At 38.4% G+C, this 20,200-nt stretch overlaps 1 protein-coding gene across 1 annotated transcript in view; it reads left to right on the top strand.

Moving 5' to 3' along the window:
• The window catches only part of syne2b (spectrin repeat containing, nuclear envelope 2b), a 164,953-nt gene that overhangs the window by 11,952 nt on the left and 132,801 nt on the right, over nt 1–20,200 (top strand). The window contains 20 exon segments of the mRNA XM_044167586.1: nt 4,088–4,149; nt 7,723–7,818; nt 7,916–7,993; nt 8,261–8,353; nt 8,767–8,969; nt 9,979–10,178; nt 11,035–11,135; nt 12,397–12,486; nt 14,267–14,380; nt 14,829–14,966; nt 15,202–15,366; nt 15,619–15,731; nt 16,188–16,356; nt 16,797–16,893; nt 17,130–17,329; nt 17,710–17,874; nt 18,753–18,893; nt 19,383–19,484; nt 19,670–19,846; nt 20,019–20,177. Coding sequence (XP_044023521.1) covers nt 4,088–4,149; nt 7,723–7,818; nt 7,916–7,993; nt 8,261–8,353; nt 8,767–8,969; nt 9,979–10,178; nt 11,035–11,135; nt 12,397–12,486; nt 14,267–14,380; nt 14,829–14,966; nt 15,202–15,366; nt 15,619–15,731; nt 16,188–16,356; nt 16,797–16,893; nt 17,130–17,329; nt 17,710–17,874; nt 18,753–18,893; nt 19,383–19,484; nt 19,670–19,846; nt 20,019–20,177 — 2,663 coding nt within the window.

Genomic DNA, 20,200 nt, shown 5'->3' with positions numbered 1-20,200 from the left:
CACTGTACCTTTATGATTTATCTGTGAAATATAATAGAGCATCACCCTGAAGGCAGAACTCCACTGTGACATTTATAGGTCCAGTGTGGAACATTTAGGAGGTGCTATTTGGAGATATGGAATATAATATTCATAATTACGTTTTCATTAGTGTATAATCACCTGAAAATAAGAACCGTTGTGTTTTCGTTACCTTAGAATAAGCTGTTTGTATCTACAGAGGTAGCGGGTCCCCTTCTACGGAGGTCGCCATGTTGCACCGCCATGTTTCTACAGTAGCCCAGAACTGACAACCAAACACTGGCTCTAGATAGGGCCGTTCCCGAGTTTCAAGGCCACCGTAGTTTCTCCTACACGCTTGGAAGGGGAGGGTCAGGCGAGCGGTATTCAAATGGTTGCAAACTGCAATTTCACCGTTAAATGCCATTAAATGCTACAGACTGGACCATTTACTTTCCTGCTTTGCAGGAAATATGGGATCACTGTGGGGAAATTAACATCAGCCACCAGTCAGATACTTTTGGGACTGTAACCAGCCACCACTGCCACTTTACCAGACACAATGTTTGGAGAGGTCTTGTTCTAAAAGTGTTTAGTTCTTCTCTAGAGGCTTTGAAGTTGTCAGATTTTTCTTATTAGCTAGCTTGGCTAGCAGGCTAATTTAATATATTAAGTGATACTTCTAATAGACAACAATTTTGTATTTGTCTCTCAACAAAACATACGAGGTTAGCCAGCTAACACGCTAGCAGTGTTAGTTGAGGTGAAGAAACATCAGTTCTCAGTTGAAAGCTACACATAAATGAACCATGAGATGGCGAAGTTATCAGCTTTACACGGCTCAGTTGCCACACCAGAAACACATCAGAAGGCACCGTACACCACATCCACCATTAGTCGAGCTGAATGTACCAGTCATACAGATTTGTACTAGTTAACCTGTGGATTGTGTTGTACTCTACCGCGAATTTAGGACTTAATTATTTCTTAAAAATGAAGTTATTTGAAGAAAAGAAGAATTTTATGTGATACATATAGTATGTGGCACTCAAATTGCTGAAGATGACCATAAATTATAGTTTTATATCCAGAACATTATGTTTCAGCTCTATTGAAGAGCTCGTTGAAAGTGGTAATTTGCAAGGTTTTGTTACTTCTATAAATTGTCACTCTTGTGTTTCTAATAAAATCTGTTATTGAGATAACAGGGATTAATTTCAGGAGCTCATACAGCTACTAAAATGGAAGCACTTTGGAACTGACTTTAAAGCGCTGTGGTGACAGTGACCAAATGGGTTTGTTTAAAATAATTCTTCGGGGAAACTCTCATGTGTGTCACAGCGCTCCAGTTTCTTCATCCTCTTGACTTGCCAGGCAGGAAAACTTTAGGTTGCTCCTCATTTATTGTTGGTTTGAAGATTAGCGATCAGCAGTGCTTCTATCCAGATGTTAAACAACTCAGAGGGTCATGTTGCTAAAGAACCCCCACCCCCATCCCCTTCACCATTATCTTTATTTGATGATACCAGATAATTATAATAAGATGTCTGAGTCATCATAGGGGCTCCCTATGATTAAGATTAGACTGCAAGTGAACTGAAGCCAGAGAAGGCCTGCTGTTAAACATATTAAGACAGAAAATAGCCTGTAAACTGTCCGTTAATGCATCTCATTGGACCAGACAATCTGAAGGAGAGCTGGAGCTCAGCATGGACCACTAGCCTTTGCCTACTCTAGCGAACAAAGTGAACTGAGAGACTAATGGATCAAAGTTCAGCCGGACCTTACTTAAAGTATTCAAGATCTGAATGATGAGGCAATTTTGAAAAGATTAGTGGTAGGAAGAATTGGAAAACGTCCTTGTTGAGGGTAAAAACTTTCATAGCTCCTACCTCATCACTGGTGTTCGTTTTTACTTGTTTTACAACCATTTTTGTACTGAGCAGCAGTTACAACAATCAGACTTGTGCACCAGGTTGATTACCATTGCCAACATATTAAAAGAGCAGTAGCACTAAATTGGCTTAATGTTATTTGAAGTTTAAAAGAGTCTTGTTGAAGGATGGATCATTTTTGGAGAGACTGTATGCAGTTTTTAATCTGAGAATAGTGGAACACTGGAAGTTTAGAAATGATCTGACTGAGATGTTTGTTGAGTCAGTAAATTGATTTTATGAGGACGATGGAGAATGAGGACTGGATTATATGTGAGACTCTTCATACTGTCACTGACCTGAATGACTTCATTGAGCTTTACAATGGTGAGTGGAGGACAAATAACTGACCAAGTCTGTTGTTACTTACACTTGTCTTTATATTATCTGAGTGTGTAAACCTTTCTGTAGCCTGTCTCAGATAATTGCACTACAGTTTTTATTTATGCATATATTGTATACTATAGCTTCCCTTAAGGGTAATAAACAAGTTCCATCTTAAATGAAAATGACTGAAACTCTGCCTGACTGATTATGAATGCTCTTTGACAGAAACGCCCTTTTTACATTCAGACAATTACACACATTCACAGGTGGCGGCTTTTAAGAGGCCAGTACAGTACAACAGTACAGTGTATATTTTAAAATGCATTATACATATAAAAAGAACCCACTGTGCATATTTTGATAAACACATTTTAAATATACTGTATCAATGTGTCAACAGTATATTTAAATGCATTTCCATATGTTGGTAGAAATACATGTATAAAATGTCTTATTCCAAGACATTTACTTGAAGTCAGTGCGTGTGCAGCTCCTCTATGTCAAACTGTATTCCAGACATATTTCAAATCTACTTTAAGGGCTTTAAAAATGTATTGCAGATCTATAAATGCATGTCAGAAAAGTATTACAAACTGACAACACCTTGTTTTTTTCTCTTTCAAATGTATTTGAAAGTACTTTAAAACCAAAAGTCAAATACAAATCCATTTCTTAAAACAAAATATATTGATTTATTTAAAAATAAATCTATGTGGGATGCTTGGTTATGCGTTTCATCTGAAGATTCCTTGCTTAATGCTTGCAGCTCTGTTTGTGCCAAATAATTTTCTGTGCCTTTCATTATTGCACTGAGGCTCTCTGCTTGTTCAGGCAACACACACACAGACCAAATACTTCTGTTTGTGATTATTATGCCTAAAGGTTTTCCGTACTGATTGGCCAAATCCTTGGGTGTTAGCTACAATAATACTCTGCTTTTAAAAGGCAAGGTTATTATAGTTGTAAACACCTGGCTAATTTCACAATAGGTCTGCAAAACTCTTTGACTGCCTACTGTTTAAATGAATAACACTGACGTGGCGAGAGCCATGATACCTTTGTGATTTTACTGAACAAATTTAAACTATTTTGAAGCCTTCAGCGGAGTCAAGTGAACGGGTACAGATTACATGAACATTGGTTGACACAGAGTGCTTTGATTTGTGCTCCCATTCAGTCTTGCTGGAAGCTCAGTTTGACTCTTCTCTTGCTCTGTTGCCCTCCAGAGGAACAATGTTTTACCGCCACACGGGCCTATGAATGAACGTTGAGTTGTCGTCTATGTGTTTGCAATGTGCAAAGCTGGGTGTTCTTTGTTAAACAGACTAGGTTTCTAGTTAAAGTTGACAGTGTCTCATATCTTAAATTAGTAAATTAGGAAATTTGAAGGTATATTTGAAAATTACATTTTTGATCCTCTGCCCCTTTGGTTGAGGTCTGGTTAAATCTAAGTATTAAAACTTCTTAGTTTAGGTAAAGGACATTTTGTGGTCAGTCTTGAAGAGAAACCATCAGTGACTGTACGAGACGGGATAAAACCCCTGTCGAAGTCAGAGTTTGGGTTAGTTCATTTTCAGCCACTTGTGCAAATGACTACTACTTCAATCTCATGGTGCCTGCAGTTAGCTACTCTCTTAGCCAGTGAGATGTACAGCACACACGCTGTTGCTAATAATATTAGCAAAATTGAAATTGAGACTACTCTACTGTTGCACTGCAATATAAATGGTTCTGTATAGTATTGTGAGCTTAACGCCTACAACTTACTGTTTTGATTTGATGATATGAATTAAACTTGACATTGTGTGTTTCTTCTTCTTCAACAGTGGAACAAGAACAGATTCAGAAGAAGACCTTCACCAACTGGGTCAACGCTCAGCTGGCAAAGGTGAGCCGTGTCTCTGAACTCTGGTCTGACTGAGGGGGCAGTATTTGGTATCGAGGAATTTAAGCTGATTTGCTGCATAAAAGCATTAAGAAAACATCTACAAAAGGCCTGTAATGTGTTGAAGGATCAGTCTACATTAGTATACTGAGTATACAAATGTGCATATCTTCCTGTCTCAAAGCTTAATAGAATATTAACAACTTAACAGTGAGTCGTATGATCATTGACACACATGGCTAGCTTGATCACGCTAGAAAGGAAGCTTGAAACAAAACCAGAGAAAGTAAACTTAAAACTTTGTTAATAAATTAAACTTTCCTCAACATACCTTTAAGTATTTCTTAGCTTAAAACATACTTAAAACATACATAAATTAGTTAACCTGTAGTATAGTCATATACTATAGCTATATTCATAGTAATTTCCATTCCCTAAGCTGAGCTGATGCAGCTTAATAACAAAATGTAGGTGAGCAGAAACATGTGAGGGCATGAGTTGATGGATCACCAGTTATGCTCATCTGCACACATATTCCCTTAATATAAAAAATGGTTTGTTAAAAAGATGGTGCATCTGACATTATACAAGCCACTCACAGAAAATGTTTTTACAACCAGTAAATTACAGTCACACATTTTTTTTAATGTGTTGTTTTAATTCAAAATGCTTTTATATATAGTATGTAATATAGGATAAAATGTATGGGATCCTGTAGGGAAATCATAAAGGCATGTACACATTATATACACAAAACATTAAGAACATCTTCCCTGACAGCAAAGACAGCTCCTTTTGCAAACTCAATATCTCAGTTTTTTCCATTTTTAAAAATCCTTCTACCCCTTACATGGTCTTACTCTCGTCCTTTTCTAATACTTGGTCAAATGTCCTAATAGTTTAAGGGAAAGTCAAGAAATTGATTCATTTAATTAACCTAATCAGCGGACTGCATGAAAATTATAGTTTCTAAGTCCCTGATATTTGTTACCCTCAGTGTACATATTGGAGGAAAAAAATCATCACTACAGCACATTTGATTTCATATTGGCTACCTCTAAAATACTTAGCATCCATTCTAAGGACACCATCCATGGTGCTGTGGCACTCTGTAAGGCATTTAATAATCAGCTGACAATATTAATTTCTTCTGAAAGACCTCCAGGAGCAAAGGAAACCAAAACAAATCCTTGAGCTTCGTGATGCTACATGAGCGATATCAAACCACATAAAACACAACCACATCCTACTGTTAATTACCATTAGAGGTCAGTAGCTTGTGTTTGCAGTAAATCCAACATGGCCTGAATTTAGCTAAATACCTTTTTGAGACAGTGTTCTCAAACTACACCCTAACATGAGTCAGCAACAGACTGTAAGCCCTGTTTCTGCTTCATGTTGGAGGTCAGCTGTAAATGTGTCAGTGGAGGACAGTGGGGTGGAGGTGGGGAACGGTGTACATAAATATAGCATTGAGAAGCAAGGTTCACAGCACGCAGACAGACAGCAACAGACGGCAGCCACCCTCCCCTTCCCTCTACCACGGCCCACCATCCAGGACGTCCACCCAGCTCAGGGCTCAGTGTGGGACTCTGCCAACAAACTGAATGGTGGAGAGAATTGTTAATCCTTTGGTGGTTGGTCACATTAGAGCTCACATTGCAACAAAACCTTCTGTCACATGTGAATAGTTTCCTTTCATAATGCTTTATGTCCACTTTGGAAAGTCCTAACTTTCTGACATTCGACAGTGTTAGCATAGGCACCGTTCAAACAAAGGTTACTTTGCGGTGTAGGAAACCTGATGATAAAGCCTTTAGAAGAAAGGTGTTTATTCTTCTCTGCTGACTAAATGAGACTGTATTGTTTATGTAATTTATAGGCTACTATGGGACTTTTAAGATGCAAGGAGATAACTTGTTGGTTTGTTTTCATATTTGTGTTTTGCCTCCTATTTGTCACTTAACTTGAGGTTAATAAAGGTCATGGTCTACTAGGTTCCCATTAAAGATGATTTGCAGCTAAAGGGCCCTATTAATTAGGAATTAAAAATAAGATGTATGTTGCTGTTATGGATTGTTTTGTGTTTATATCTCATAATGATATTTCATTGTGATTTATCAGCTGATATTTGTTTGTTTTTTACCATAAAAGCATTATAACAAACATTTTTGGAAAGGATTAAATGTGGTTATTAAAGAATATGATCAAGATATGTATTGCACAGTACATTTAAGATTTGACATATAAACTTAACAGCTTAACAGCTCTCTGATGGACAGTTATGTCACGGCAACACGTTTGGCATTTCTGCATTGCAACTTTCTTTACTTTCTTTCTTTACTTATCGGTCTATATGCTGACACAAATATATCTCTGATCAGCTAATATCAGGTAACTTTCAGGCCGATGTAACTTTCAGGCTGTAATAAACCAGTGTTTCCTCTGTTCATGGGCCACATCAAGCAAAATACAACAGTGCAAAAATTTGATAAATGGCCTATGGTTAAAAATTAAGTTAGTATATTTACTAAATAAGAATGAGAATAGTTCTATGTCAATATAAAACTTGATCATCATAAAAACGTCATGAAGAGTGCCAGTACTGTCCTACAATATAATTTTGTCCTCAGCCAACTGCAGGCAGGGCCACATAATGTTTGTTTGACAGACTATGGAGGTGTGTTATTAAGCACTGTCCTGATTGGTTCAGGTTTTGGGAAGAGTAATTTATACACTTATTATTGTTGCCTTATAAAGCCTGACAAAGATCAAAACACTGATTTATGGCCTGTCACATAAATAGTAAAACTACAATAATCATCATTATCTGGAGAATATTTACCATCTCCAAAATGTCAGCTTCTTAGAAACTAACATGTTTAACTAATTGGTTTTGATTGGACGTCACTAGGAGCAAGTCATCCTTTAGCTCAGTCTACATAGAAAATTCCAAAGTTGCAAGCCTCACAGATTTCTGTCTTAAAGCTAGGGCAGGTAATGTATTTCGGAAGCATTTTGTGTTATATTTTTTGAAATTTTACATCCTGACAGCAATCAATAAATCAAATGCTCTGGGAAAAAAGGAAAAAATCTGGTATCTGTAGCTGTCGCAGGACTGTAATAAGCCCATTCAATCATTTCATTTGGTCAGAATGAATCTAGCTGTCTCTTGCTAGTTTCTCCAACGTTACCTACCCCAGCTTTAACAGATTTTGCGGCAGTTAGACTGTGTTGTAGAAAAACATTTTTAACACTGCTACACATTTCTTACACTTAATCAATTTTGGTACATATTTTAATGAGTGTGATAGGAAAGTTTTAATGTCTTTTGAGTAGAATCTTCCCTAAAATGGTTACCAAATCCTTGTAAGCATGGCTTATTTTACAAAAACGTGAACATTCTGTATTAACCATTGACATTATAACCAAATGCAGAGAACATGTCTTCATACTAACTTTCTATTGATGTAATACATTTTGCAGCCTTGGTGAAGGTATCACGTCTCGAGTGTTTTGTAGCTACAAATGTAAATATGAGTAAAAGAAATAAAATGCATGTGTGTGTTGTGACAGCGGAGGCCACCATGTATGGTCGTGGATCTGTTCAATGATTTCCGTGATGGCTCCAAACTGTTGGACCTGCTGGAGGTGATGAGCGGCCAGCGCCTTGTGAGTCCCCTCTCAGTTTAGCACTTAACATGCTTCCCAACCAACAGCTGACAGTTTTAACGAACCAACCGACTGACTCTCTGGTTGTGTTTTGCAGAGTCGGGAGAGAGGCAGGGGAATGTTTCAGCACAGGAGCAACATTGAGAAAGCCCTTTCCTTTCTAAAGAAGAAATCGGTAAATGACGCACCAAAGGGGCCCTCTAACTGTCAGCCAAATGCAATCACCAACCATATTTTGGCATCGGATTTTGCCATTTAACATTACACTAATTGTTATATTTAACTACAAAATGCGATAGCTGCTTCACCATCTGTTTGATTTTGCCTGGCATTGTTTCCAGGAAATGATGAGAATATTCAATTTCTACAAGGATTTTTTTCCTTCGGAATGTATTAATTGGGACTTTGTGCAAGTTAGAAACATTTCCTGTTTTCTCCCCAGATCAAACTCGTCAACATAAACATTCCTGACATTATTGATGGTAAACCGTCCATCATCCTGGGCCTCATATGGACAATCATTCTACAGTATCATGTGAGTTTAATATGTTGAGTTTATAGATTTTCTTTCTTCTGATTTCTTTCTTCTTGTTGTCTATTGTGTTTAATATTTTGTTGTCAGTTAAGTTTTCCAGTTTCTGTTCTCCTTCTCATTATTGGAGCACGGAAGCCAATTGGAATGCTAAAATTAGCACATTTTTTTAAGCTTAACAACTCAACAATATGTTTTGTGCAATCCAGGGATGTCCCACTGGATTCTGATGTAATATTTGTGATGTGAAGTTTCTTATTCTCTGCATAAGAAATGTTTCCCCTTCCCTTATCTTGCTTGTTATTTGGTCCAGATTTGTTTTTTCTGTTGTTTTACACCTTTTTAACTTTTAATTTAATTTAAAATATAAATGCCTAAAATGTTAAACAGAAACTGTGTGTTGGTGGTTTTCTTAGATCGAGGAGTTGGCCAGCGCCCTCTCGTTCGGATCCCGTCAGTCCTCCATGGACTCTTTGGCCAGTTTGGACTCACGGTCCACCCTGTCGAGCTGCTCGGCCAGCAGCAGTCCTGTTCCTCCCAGAGGCTCACCACTACACAATCGTTTCAGGGTTTCTGCCAAGAAGGCCCTGCTGCTCTGGGTCCGGGAACAGTGCCACAAGTAAGCACCTGGTCAAATGAATGCTCTTAATGAACAGAGATACATCTACATGTGTTGTGTAGAGTTTATATAAGGTTACACTGATATATCTGCTTGTCAAAGCCCTCAAAAACCTCTAATTGATGCCACTCTTCTGTTGTGGCTCAGTAGTGATATATCCTCACACAGGAACCTCTTGGTCATTTTCAGGTCTGGGCTAAAGGCCCAAACCCGATCAGGGCTTTACTGTCTGAGCTGTAGGCGTTCAGATGCTTTACCTGTCGAAATCTGTACATTCCTATGCACATGGGACTTCATTCCAGTATATATCTATACATTTTTTAAATATTATCAAATTTATAATATTAATATTAATATTATTATATTAATAATTATTTATTATTTGCTGCCATTTTTTTATTGTGTTTTGCTGTCATAAAGCCCATAATGTAGTTTTGAAAATAGCCTTTTCAATGGCCATGGCGCTCTATAAAAATTATATGGACACGCTGATACATACATACATTAATCGTATTTACCAGTGTTTATTTTTTTACATTAAAAATATATCAAACAAATATTAATATGCACATTTTAAAAATCTCCTTTGACTCAGTGTGAGTGTCAAGACAAGGCAACAGTATAAGCACTGAAAACTAATTTTTATCTGAATATTTTAACTATTCTGTTTTAATGGTCCAAATATTATTGATTATGTCCTTGATGTCTTGGACTTACTTTTTAAATACATTTTTTTTGACTGTGATTGGTTCTAGTTTTCTTTCATATATATTGTTGGATTCATTTTGTTGTCTGTTCATTGTCTTTTTGATCTTTGGTTGTATTCATATTTTTAATCTTAGTATTTTACTGTTTCTGCTTGCCTGTTCTTGATCTTAAAGCACCTATGTGTAGGATTGTAACATTTCTAAATTTGTAGCAATAGTAATAAAACAGGCACTGTGCCAGACAGCAGTGCAATATGAAATACCTGTATTATAATAGTAATGAAAGGATTTGTTTCCCTCAGAGCTGGCTGTTCATTAAATGTGAAAGACTTCAAAGCTAGCTGGAGGAGTGGAGTGGTCTTCCTGGCGATCCTGTATGCTCTGCGGCCTGACCTGGTGGATCTGTCCAAAGCCAGAACCAGAAGCAACAAGCAGAACCTGGAGGAGGCCTTTGGCATCGCAGAGAAAGAGTTGAGGATCCCCAGACTGCTGGAGCCTGATGGTGAGTAATTCAGCTTCACTGCACTGCACAAAACACTGACAATACAGCAGCAGGAGCATGTATAGTCTTGTGTTTCTGTTTGGAGGTTGAATACCTTTTTATATATATGCACATTTCATCATACTTGCTGACATTTGTAAAACCATTTATCATCATTGGTCTTTTTGTTGTTTTTTTGAGATTGTTGAGAAAAAAGGCTCATAGTCCATTTCCAGCACTGCAATTGCAGGAAATATCAAGAGGGGGTGACTGCTTTCTTTGCAATTTGTCAAGTTGATGCTGATGCAGAAACATTTTGACAACCCTCACAACACAAACTCACACGGATTGGCCATGTGTTTTACTTTTTATTATGATTTATTAGCCAGTCTTCCACATTCAGTTTACTACAGTTGCACTTAGTTCTACTTAGTACTACTTTACTTAGTACTACTACTATTTCCACAAAAGCTCTGTTTTCCAAATATGATGCATCTGATTTTTCTCACTGACATACTTATGTAGCAGTAACTGATGTGGTGCCATGTGAATCTTTGTGAATGTGTGCAGAGTGTAGCTTACCCAGTAAGCCGGAGGGCGAGTGGGATGATGTTCTGACAGTCTGCTGACTCACTTGCTGCTTGTTTACTTCAGCCTCATATAAAACCCTCATTTGTTTCACTCTGCTCTGCCTGTTAGTTTATTAGCAGACTTTTATCAGCCGGATATTTCAAAGACGTAAACGTTACACCTCCATTCCTCAGATTCCAGTATAAACTCCACCTGCTTCAGGAGCTTACTCATGTGTTAGTCTAAACCTAAAACCAGTGGGGTTGTAGTGTGAGACTGATCATGGAGGATTGTGATTTGGATGCAGATGTGGATGTTCGAGACCCCGATGAGAAGTCCATCATGACCTACGTGTCTCAGTTCCTGCAGTACTCCAGAGACCTGCCAGTGCCAGAGGAAGAAATGCAGGTCTGTATCACTCTATTGTTAGTAATATAGGGCACCATTTTACAGTACAGCAACATTTGCAGAAACGTTTTAATGTCAGTGTAGCTCCTAGTTCTGACAAGCAGCTCAGGTAGAGTTTAGGATTCTGCTCAAGACATTTTCAGCTGTTTAACCACTGCAGTCCAATGTCAGCAGTTAGGATGCAGCTGAGCTCTGTCTAATCCAGTCCTGCTCTGTAAGCAGTGATTTGGTGATTTGCAGGTCAAAAGAAGTCTAGACATCAAGGTTAAAATCAGGCGTTGGTTGAAATATTTTTAGATGTCTGGGTTACATATAAAAGTTGTTTCAACAGCATTTAAATAACTTTATTTCAGTGTGAAGCAGGTCCAAACTATGTTTTGAAATGTGGTCATTGATGTACTGTTGAAACAAGTTATATGCAACCTAGATATCTAAAAACGTTTTATATTTCAACCAAATTTTGCTGTTTTGAGTTTTAACTTAGATATCTAGATCTTTTTGATCTGCAACTAACCAAATCAATGCTTAGTGGCTTCTTTTTGTTTTAACTGCTCCAATCTGTATGTTTTCAAGAGTCTGACTGATGATTCTGCATTGTTGCCAAAGTCAATATTTGAGTATAAAGGTGGATATATGCGCCATGTGTACATAATTACGCACATGTTGAGCAGGAAGCCTTTAAATCTGGTCATCAAAGAGTTATTTTAAAGATATAAACCAGAGTCAGGGTATTTTCCAGTAGAACAATAAATGTATTGTCCTTAACTGACTTCATGCCACCGTCTGCTCAGCTGTGATGCTTCTCTGTCAACTCACATGTTGCAAACAGTCCTGTAAACACTGGAGTCTGCTTTGTAATGTAGTCTATGTAATGATAACTGGTTCTTACCACAGAAGCACTTTTTTATTTCTATTCTGTCATTTCTAGTTTTGCAAACCGACCACAGAATATATGCAGACACAGCAATATTTACACTTTTTGGAGGTTAAAGTGAAACGAATTACAGCTTGCAGAGCACATTTGGTAAAATTGTTGAGAGTCTGTATATTCGGTATTTCAAATGTTTCCAAGTTGTATTGAATTTGCTTATAGTGACCATGACTAATGTTAAGAAGTATTGTATGGAAGCATTGCCCTGAAATTATCTCTGCCACATCCAACTTCTTTTCACTAAAATATTTTGCTTTTTTTGCTTGGGATTTCTCGCTTTTCTTCCTCTTGTTTCCTCTCCTCTCTCTTTCCTTCCCTTTTTCCTCCCAGACGCAATACCTGACTCTTCCTAAAAGTCCTTCTCCTATCAACCTGCCTGTTCACTACACCCCCGCTATTTCTGCCTCACCTCTGCGACAGGTAGACCTGACAGTCATGGCCCACCTCTGTTTCATTTCTCACCTTTCATCCACCTGCTTAGCTTCCAATTCAAAAAGATTCAGTGCCATCTTAGACTAAATCATAATTAATTTCTGCATAAATCTACCATAAAATCATAAGATTTTAGATACTAAAACTTGTTTGAAGATGTAATTTACAGCAACCTTTCTGGGTGGACATGGGAATTCAGATGATACAATTTTTAGTAAATAACTGCACATTAACAGTAATAAAATAAATAAAATAAAATAAATGAATAAACAAAACAAAAAACAAAATCAGACTTGGATATTAGAGTGGTACAAAAACTAAAATGGCTGTCTTACACTCACTCAGAACAATGTCACAATGTTTAAAAAATGTATAAACTTGGAAAACAAACCCAAATCCATACAATTTTATAACATGTTTGTCTGAATCTACTATATCTCCGTCAGTGCCACACCCCTGTCACTGCTTTATGGTTTTTCTCCGTTCATGCAGTGTGTTTGGAAACCCTCTGGGTCGCTGGTTTCCAATTGTCAGCCTCATTACTGCCGTGTAATTCAGCCGCACCAAACCTTTGTAGCACCCGCAAATAACTTTAGCTTATATTACTAATCACCATATCTCATAAAGACATGCCAGGAAAGTTGTTTATTGAGACAGCACTGCAGCCACTCAAATGAAAAAGTCTGATCACATAGAATCAAACTAGTTTGCCCTGTTCTCTGGGAAGGAATCCAAAGCCACAGCAAGGGTGTGTTTCTCTTTCTCACTCACGGGGTGCAACTCTGCAGTGCAGCTATTTCTTCTACTGAGATCCTGCTGGTGTCGCCTGTCAGCTCGGGTTTCTGTCAAGATATCAGCATGTTGGAATGAGGCTGTTGTAGACATTTGAGTTTTTAATCTACTTTTTATGTTGTTACTTTACCCCCAAGTGGTGTTCATTTTAGAATTTGGGAATAATCCTGTAATGATTGGGTGGAGGGCACAGGAATCAGAGTCTGGAAAACAGCTCTGAAAGTTTGTTCAAATTTTAGAAACACATCAGAAAATACATCTGAAAGTAGTATCTCTTGCTCTGCATATGACGCACAAAATTAAAAAAAATAAACCTTAATGCTACTACACACGGAATTCTTTATACAGTATATACATACCATAGACATTGCATTAAAGAATATCTAACAATATGGCCTCAAACATCCCTACTTACAGGAGAATTGGAGGTGGATAACAGTTGTACATGTTGCCATCTTTTTATGAGTAAAAAACAACAACTTTGTAGCCAAAACAAACTTCTGTATAGGCTTGTTACTCTGCTGTGCACAGGCTTGCCTCAAGTACAACAAATTTGGCACACCAGCTGCCATTCTGTATTGTGTAAAGTATCTCATGACTGGTGTTGGTGCCTTGTGGGAAAACTTTTTGCTTAGCTCTTTTGGTTTATTGCCTTTATTAACACAATCTTTAATAATAAATTAGAATTGTGTACATAATTTTAGTGCTAAATACAGTATTTTATCACCAGACAGAGTAGAACAGCTCTTTCTCTGCAGACAGTTCTGTCCTGTCTTGTCCACCTATTCTGGCTTTCATTCACCTCAGTGTGCAGATAGAAGATAAATCTATCTAAATCAAGCTAAATATCACTGATCATGACTAACAGTAATACCCATGTATTTAACATTGTGTAAAGAAATCAACAGTTGAGTTTAATCTGGAATTGTTCTGTGGTCTTCAGTCAATAACTGTTTTTTGTGTTGCACGCTGCCAGGCGACACCTGATCAAAAGGCACAGGAAGTGACATGCTGGCTGGTTCAGGCGTACGGCGAGCTGCTGGAGGGATGGGACTCCACAGAGGGAGAGAGCTACTCAGAGAGATACCATGTACATTTCCATCTTGTTCCTAGATACATTATGCTGAAACATTGTGTTACCTGTAGCATTTTCAAGTATCACTGCATAATCGTCTTATTAACCGTTGTACATTCATATTGTATTATTACAACAGGCCAATGATAGAATCGCAGACTGTCACACCTGTGGCATTGCAAATGCTGATATAATTAAACTGTTGCTTTCAGTTATTAAGAGCTTATTGCTGTTTCTTCAGCTAACAGCAGCCTCATCCTGTTTTGTACCATAATGCCATATTTACCTGTCCCATTTTCCCATCAAATCTGAACAATATCCTGCTGAATATTATGCATCATCAATGTCCTGCAAAGAAAAGTGGATCCTTGAAATTTGGCAATTTATACCTTTTTGTTTTGTTTGAGCTGACCTTACAAGAGTGGCAAGAGTGGCACTAAAGATGACATTTTCCATCCCTCAGGTATTTCATACCTTTCTGGTGTCCTTTAATGAGCAGCGGCGTCCCATCATGCCTTTGTTAACATTGATCAGACGAACCCCGAAACTGAGCGAGGAGCAGCGGGCTCTCAGAGAGGCGTGGGACACCCTCACTGAAAAGGTCAGATCCACTCAAATCTCTTGTCCCATACAAACCTTAAAAAAACTGTAAAGCTTGTACAGTTTTTAATATTGGTATATATACCTTTTTAATGTGGTTTAGTTTAGTTATTATATATATATATATATATATTTACAGTCTTTCTTGTAATAATGAATATAAAAATATGAGCCACACAGACATTGAGCTTATTTGTAATGTAATGTGACTTCTTTCTTTCTGTTTTTTCATTTAGCTACGTGAATACAAAATCCAGTTAGATATGAGTCTCCCAGTCCCCTTGGACACAGTGACTCGCTGGCTGCTGAAAACAGAGGGGGCTCTGGCCGAGGAGGAGGGCGACCTACAGGACCACGGCAGAGCCGCTGACGAAGCCAAGGAGAAACAGGACTTGCTCAAAGTGAATATTTACTGCATCCAACCCTTAAACCATACTACTTTAGGAAGTGAAATAAACAACAATACTGACTTAGCAAACCCAGGTTTCTCAGGCAGGTATTCATTCTCATTTGTTTTTGGGATGATGTGGATACCCTTGCCTCCATTTGTAAGGCATTAAAATATAGATCTTTTTGAGCAAAAATTCTGATTCTGTAGGATATTTAAACATAAATATGCATGTGAATGTGCTCACTACTGAATGTTGCTGTAGGTTTGCCTGGAGGAGATGCCACAGCATGTGAAGACCTTCCAGTCCTTCCAGAACCTGGATGAGTATGGAAACATGAAGGTTCCTCCTGACAAGATGGATGAACTAAAGAGGAGGTGAATAATAAATGTCCTATTAGTACATGTCATGACCTGGACCTGGACCTACAGTAGCTATAATCAAGGTCATTGTTTAAGCACAGAAAAAAACATCTGAAACAGTTACAACACACCGCACATGGTATCATCCTGTCATATGCCAATAAAGAACAGTGTTAAATGTTGTTTCAGTTAGACAGTTTTGATTTGCACAAAATTATACAATAGGAGCAAAATGAACTTTAAGCCTGGATGCTGTTGGTGTATATTAGGAATTTTGGCTATGAATCATGGAAATGTGCGATTTCCAGGGCCAGTGACTCTTATAACATTATATATATGATTAGGTTTGGAATTTTGTATCTTCTTCCTGCACTATTTCACATTTCTTCTTCCTCATAGGTGTAAATCATTTGTAGTTATTGTTTGTTTTTCATTTTGATCACTTTCACAACCTGTGGACATCTTCACCAGGTTCACAAGTGTGAGAGTGTCTGCTAAATACCATGGGATCAAGCTGGAGTACCGGGAGCACCGACACACAGTTTTGGATCTGTTGGAGCAGATCAGGACCAAGCTCCGGGTCTGGAAGAGACCTTACATCTCCCCGGAGGCTGTCAGGGTGTTGCTGCAAGAATGGCATGTGAGTAGTGTTCAGCTTTGGCATTTTTGGAAAAGAATTTCATTTATTGGGAGTGGTTTGAAGGAAATGGTAAAAGGGTGCTTTACACATTATATGTGTTAGATTTTGGGTGATAGTATCCTAATGCTGTTGCTATGTTAATACTAAACATGATACTGCTAACATTAGCATTAGTAAATTGTGCATTTAGCAAAATGCATCATTTGTCATAAACTGGCCACTGTAAAGAGGAAAACCCCTCTGGATTTTGGTAACAGCATGGCCTTTCCTCTGGTGCCACTCTCTGGACAAACTTACAACCAACTAAATTTTTTGCCCCACTAGTGGTAAGGTTCTAAGAATTAGTAAGAAATTCATCTCTCTCACTATGTAATGAACATGGCTGTTATGGCGGTAGACTTCAAATATTTTTTTAATGACATGTGATTTTTTAATCCCAGGAACTGGTAAACACACAGGAACTACCTTCCTTGTTGGAAGCAGCTCTTCATAAGCTGAAGCAGGTTTCTGAGAAATATTCAAGCAAATCTGCCCTCGGTAAGTGTTCCGTGACTGCGTGACAGGTATTCCTTCATCTATATCTAACTGATCAAAGAGGGTTACTCTCTATGATTTTTACGTGGAATTTGAATTAACAGATCAAACAAGCTTAATTTTCGCATCTGTTTTGTGGCTTGTAGTTTGATTGAAACCTTTGCTTTGTGATCAGGTTAGGTCATGGATTCATTTTTGGATTGTCTGAGTGTTTGACGACTGTTCTCTTTGCTCCTCAGCTGCAGATTACCACCACGTCAATCAGCAGGTGAAGCAGCTTGAGGAGGACACCGCTGTGGTTTTGGAGGAGGTGACCACATCTAAGAGCACCATGGGACGGGTCCTGTCTGCCTGGGACTCCTACAGCGACTGCCTCAGCTCCCTGCAGGCTTGGCTGGAGCAGGGCTCTGTAACACACAGCCATGGCCACAGACCAGAGGTATTATTAACACATAATTTTAAGAAATGATATATTGTTTAGTTAGTGGCAGGACAACCACGTTTCATAAACTAGCTAGTTCCTCTTGCCTTACACTGGGCTTCAGTCTTTCATCACGTTCGCTCTTCCCGCTAAGACTCAACACAATCAAGGAGATTATTCCCTCCTCCAGTGTAGTTCTGCATTTGGAGAAATATTTGTGCAAACGTCTACTAAAAAGTCTGCTAAAATATATCACAAAAATGAATAGCCTAAATAAATAAATAGACCACACAATATTGAAGTGTGTATAAAAATATGTCTTTATACATATATATATACACACTTCAATATTCCTCCACTCTGTTGATAAAGATTGCTATATTCATGATTTTGTTAAGGTGACGTCTGAGTCTATCGCTGAGTGGGGCTCCCGACAGGCCCACCTGAACGAGGTGGGTAATTTCCTGATTGAATCAACAGACCCTCAGACCAGCAGTAGCATGGCAGAGGAGCTGCGCAGACTCAACATGCACTGGGCCGAGTTCATCAAGAGAAGCACATTTGTAAGTTACAGAACAAGGAAAACCTGGTTGCTGAGAAACAGTAAATCTGATGCTGTTTGATCAGTGCCATTTGTTTTGCTCACATCGTAGGTGCTAAGATGCCTTTGTTGTCATGTTACCGCAGTTCAATCTGCATTTTTGCCTGATAAATGACTGAAACATGCAATTGCTTTTCAAATTTGTTGTCAATTAATTTCCTGTCAGTGGATAACATTAACGTACTGCAGATGATATATTTGATAAAGCATGTACCATTGTATGTAAATGTTTCTAACTTTCTGCCGTGCTATTTCTTTATCAGGGCGAGTGGCTTTGTTGTCCTAAAATGATGGCCTAGTTTCTTCTGTGTTTATTTGCTGTCAAGTGACTAGTGACAGCAGGGATTTTGGTACCTTAATGGCTCAGCCCTTTGGAACTGAAGCTATGATTGTCCCATTGTTATAATTGTTCCCACACTTTGATATTAAGGAGTGGATATTAAGTTTGAAAGTTTTACTCCACCTTTACCTATTGTGTGGAGGCAATTATAAATGCAAGGCTTTTATAGTCTTTGATTTTGAACATTGTATTATCATACTGCTTCATTTATTTTTTTCAGTTGCATACTGGACAGGTGTAAGAAGTACCTCAGTGAACTGTCTGTGAATTTATTCCATCAGACTGTTGTATCATGTCCACTGTGGTATTAAAGTACAAGTGTCCATTAAAATGCAGATATAAATTGCTGTAAATAAGCAGGTGTACTATGGTTCTATCTTCAAACTTAACCGTCCAAACCCTTGCTAAAAGCAAGTAATCAGATTTTTACAAGCTTCTGTTGTCTTTTTTTATTGTATTTATCTAGCTGTTATTTAACATCTTTATTTGTGCTTTTCCAGGACAGCATGGCTGAGCCCAGTGCTGATGTCCAGGCCAGACCCCAGGACGTCCAAGCTCTGATCAGAGAAGCCACTCTCATTCTCAAAGAGCCTCTGGAGGCTATGGCAAGTCCCTTGCGCACCTACAGAAAAAGAATACAGGTAGGACTAATGGATGGATAAATTACACCTTGACAGAGTGGAGTAGAGTCATAGCTGTTCTTAACTATTAACTGCCTGAACATCTGACTGTCACTCAGCTCTAAGCAGATAAATAAGAGTATTTCTAAAAAGAAATATACAGTCTGCACACCACACAGATACGTACCTCTGAAATGTATTAGACGACTTACAATATTGATTCAAAATGATTTTATTACAAGATTAAGTCAATAATAACCACCTGCAAAACAACGAGTCCAGCAGAACTGTTTTCAATAATCAGCCTTAAGATCAAGCCTTCGAAGTTAATTTGATTAGAAATCAACAAAATCAATTAGACTTTTTTTTATAACAGAGTGTAATGATTACATGTGAAACAGCAGTCTGTTTAGAATTAGAAATAACAGATCTCAGGATTAAGTCATTAGCCTTTTAGAACAAAGTGTTAATTTTATACACAAAATTGACTGTTTGCTTTCTTCCCTTCAGTTCATAATGAGGAAAATAAAAGAAGTGGATCTGGAGGCTCTGGCTCCCTCCCCAGAACGCCCAGCGGATCAGTTACAGAAACTGAAGCTTGCTATACCTGAAGTATGAATGATTTCTTTCCTTTTTATACATCCTTCATACAGCTGTGTTCATAAGCATTCAAGACTTTGTTTTATCCCTCTATCACATTTTGTAACTAAATAACCACTGGCAGCTACCATTTGTGAATGCACAGTGTGTACTGTAAGTTAATCTGTTCTTTACTATCTGTTCCTTAATGTCACCAGGTGATGCAGACCTTGCTTGAGGCAGAACAGGTATGTGCAGAGCTGCAGCACAGTGTCTCGGGTCTGGACAGTCGCCTGGCTGAACTCCTGCACTGGGAGACTGAGGCCAGGGAGCTCTACCAGCTGCTGAGGGCCGCAGAGCGACAACAACAGCGGAGCCAGGACCCACGAGCCAGGGTAAAATGATCCACAGAATGGAAAGGTTGCTCTGCTGTGACTGTCGATCCAAATTTTGGTTACACTGAAACAGTTAAAGCTCCGATGACAATCTTATTGTCCTTTCATAAAGAAACCCTTATGCGTAACTGAGGAAAAGCTAATGGTTGTTCAAAACCATGTATTCCCCCAGGTTCTGATTTCCCGTGGTCTACAGCTGGAGGGTCATGTGGTCACAGAGGAGCAGGACCTGCAGGTGATGGTGATGACAAGTCAGAAGAACTCTCCCATCAAGTACCTCCACGCCTCTGCCATGCAGGACCGAGTGCGAGCCGCTGTTGCTCAGTCACAGGTCAGTTGTCTTTTTGTAAATTG

Source organism: Siniperca chuatsi, linkage group LG15, assembly GCF_020085105.1.
Source record: "Siniperca chuatsi isolate FFG_IHB_CAS linkage group LG15, ASM2008510v1, whole genome shotgun sequence".
Classification (NCBI taxonomy): domain Eukaryota; kingdom Metazoa; phylum Chordata; class Actinopteri; order Centrarchiformes; family Sinipercidae; genus Siniperca; species Siniperca chuatsi.
This window is presented reverse-complemented; position numbering and strand designations above follow the sequence as displayed.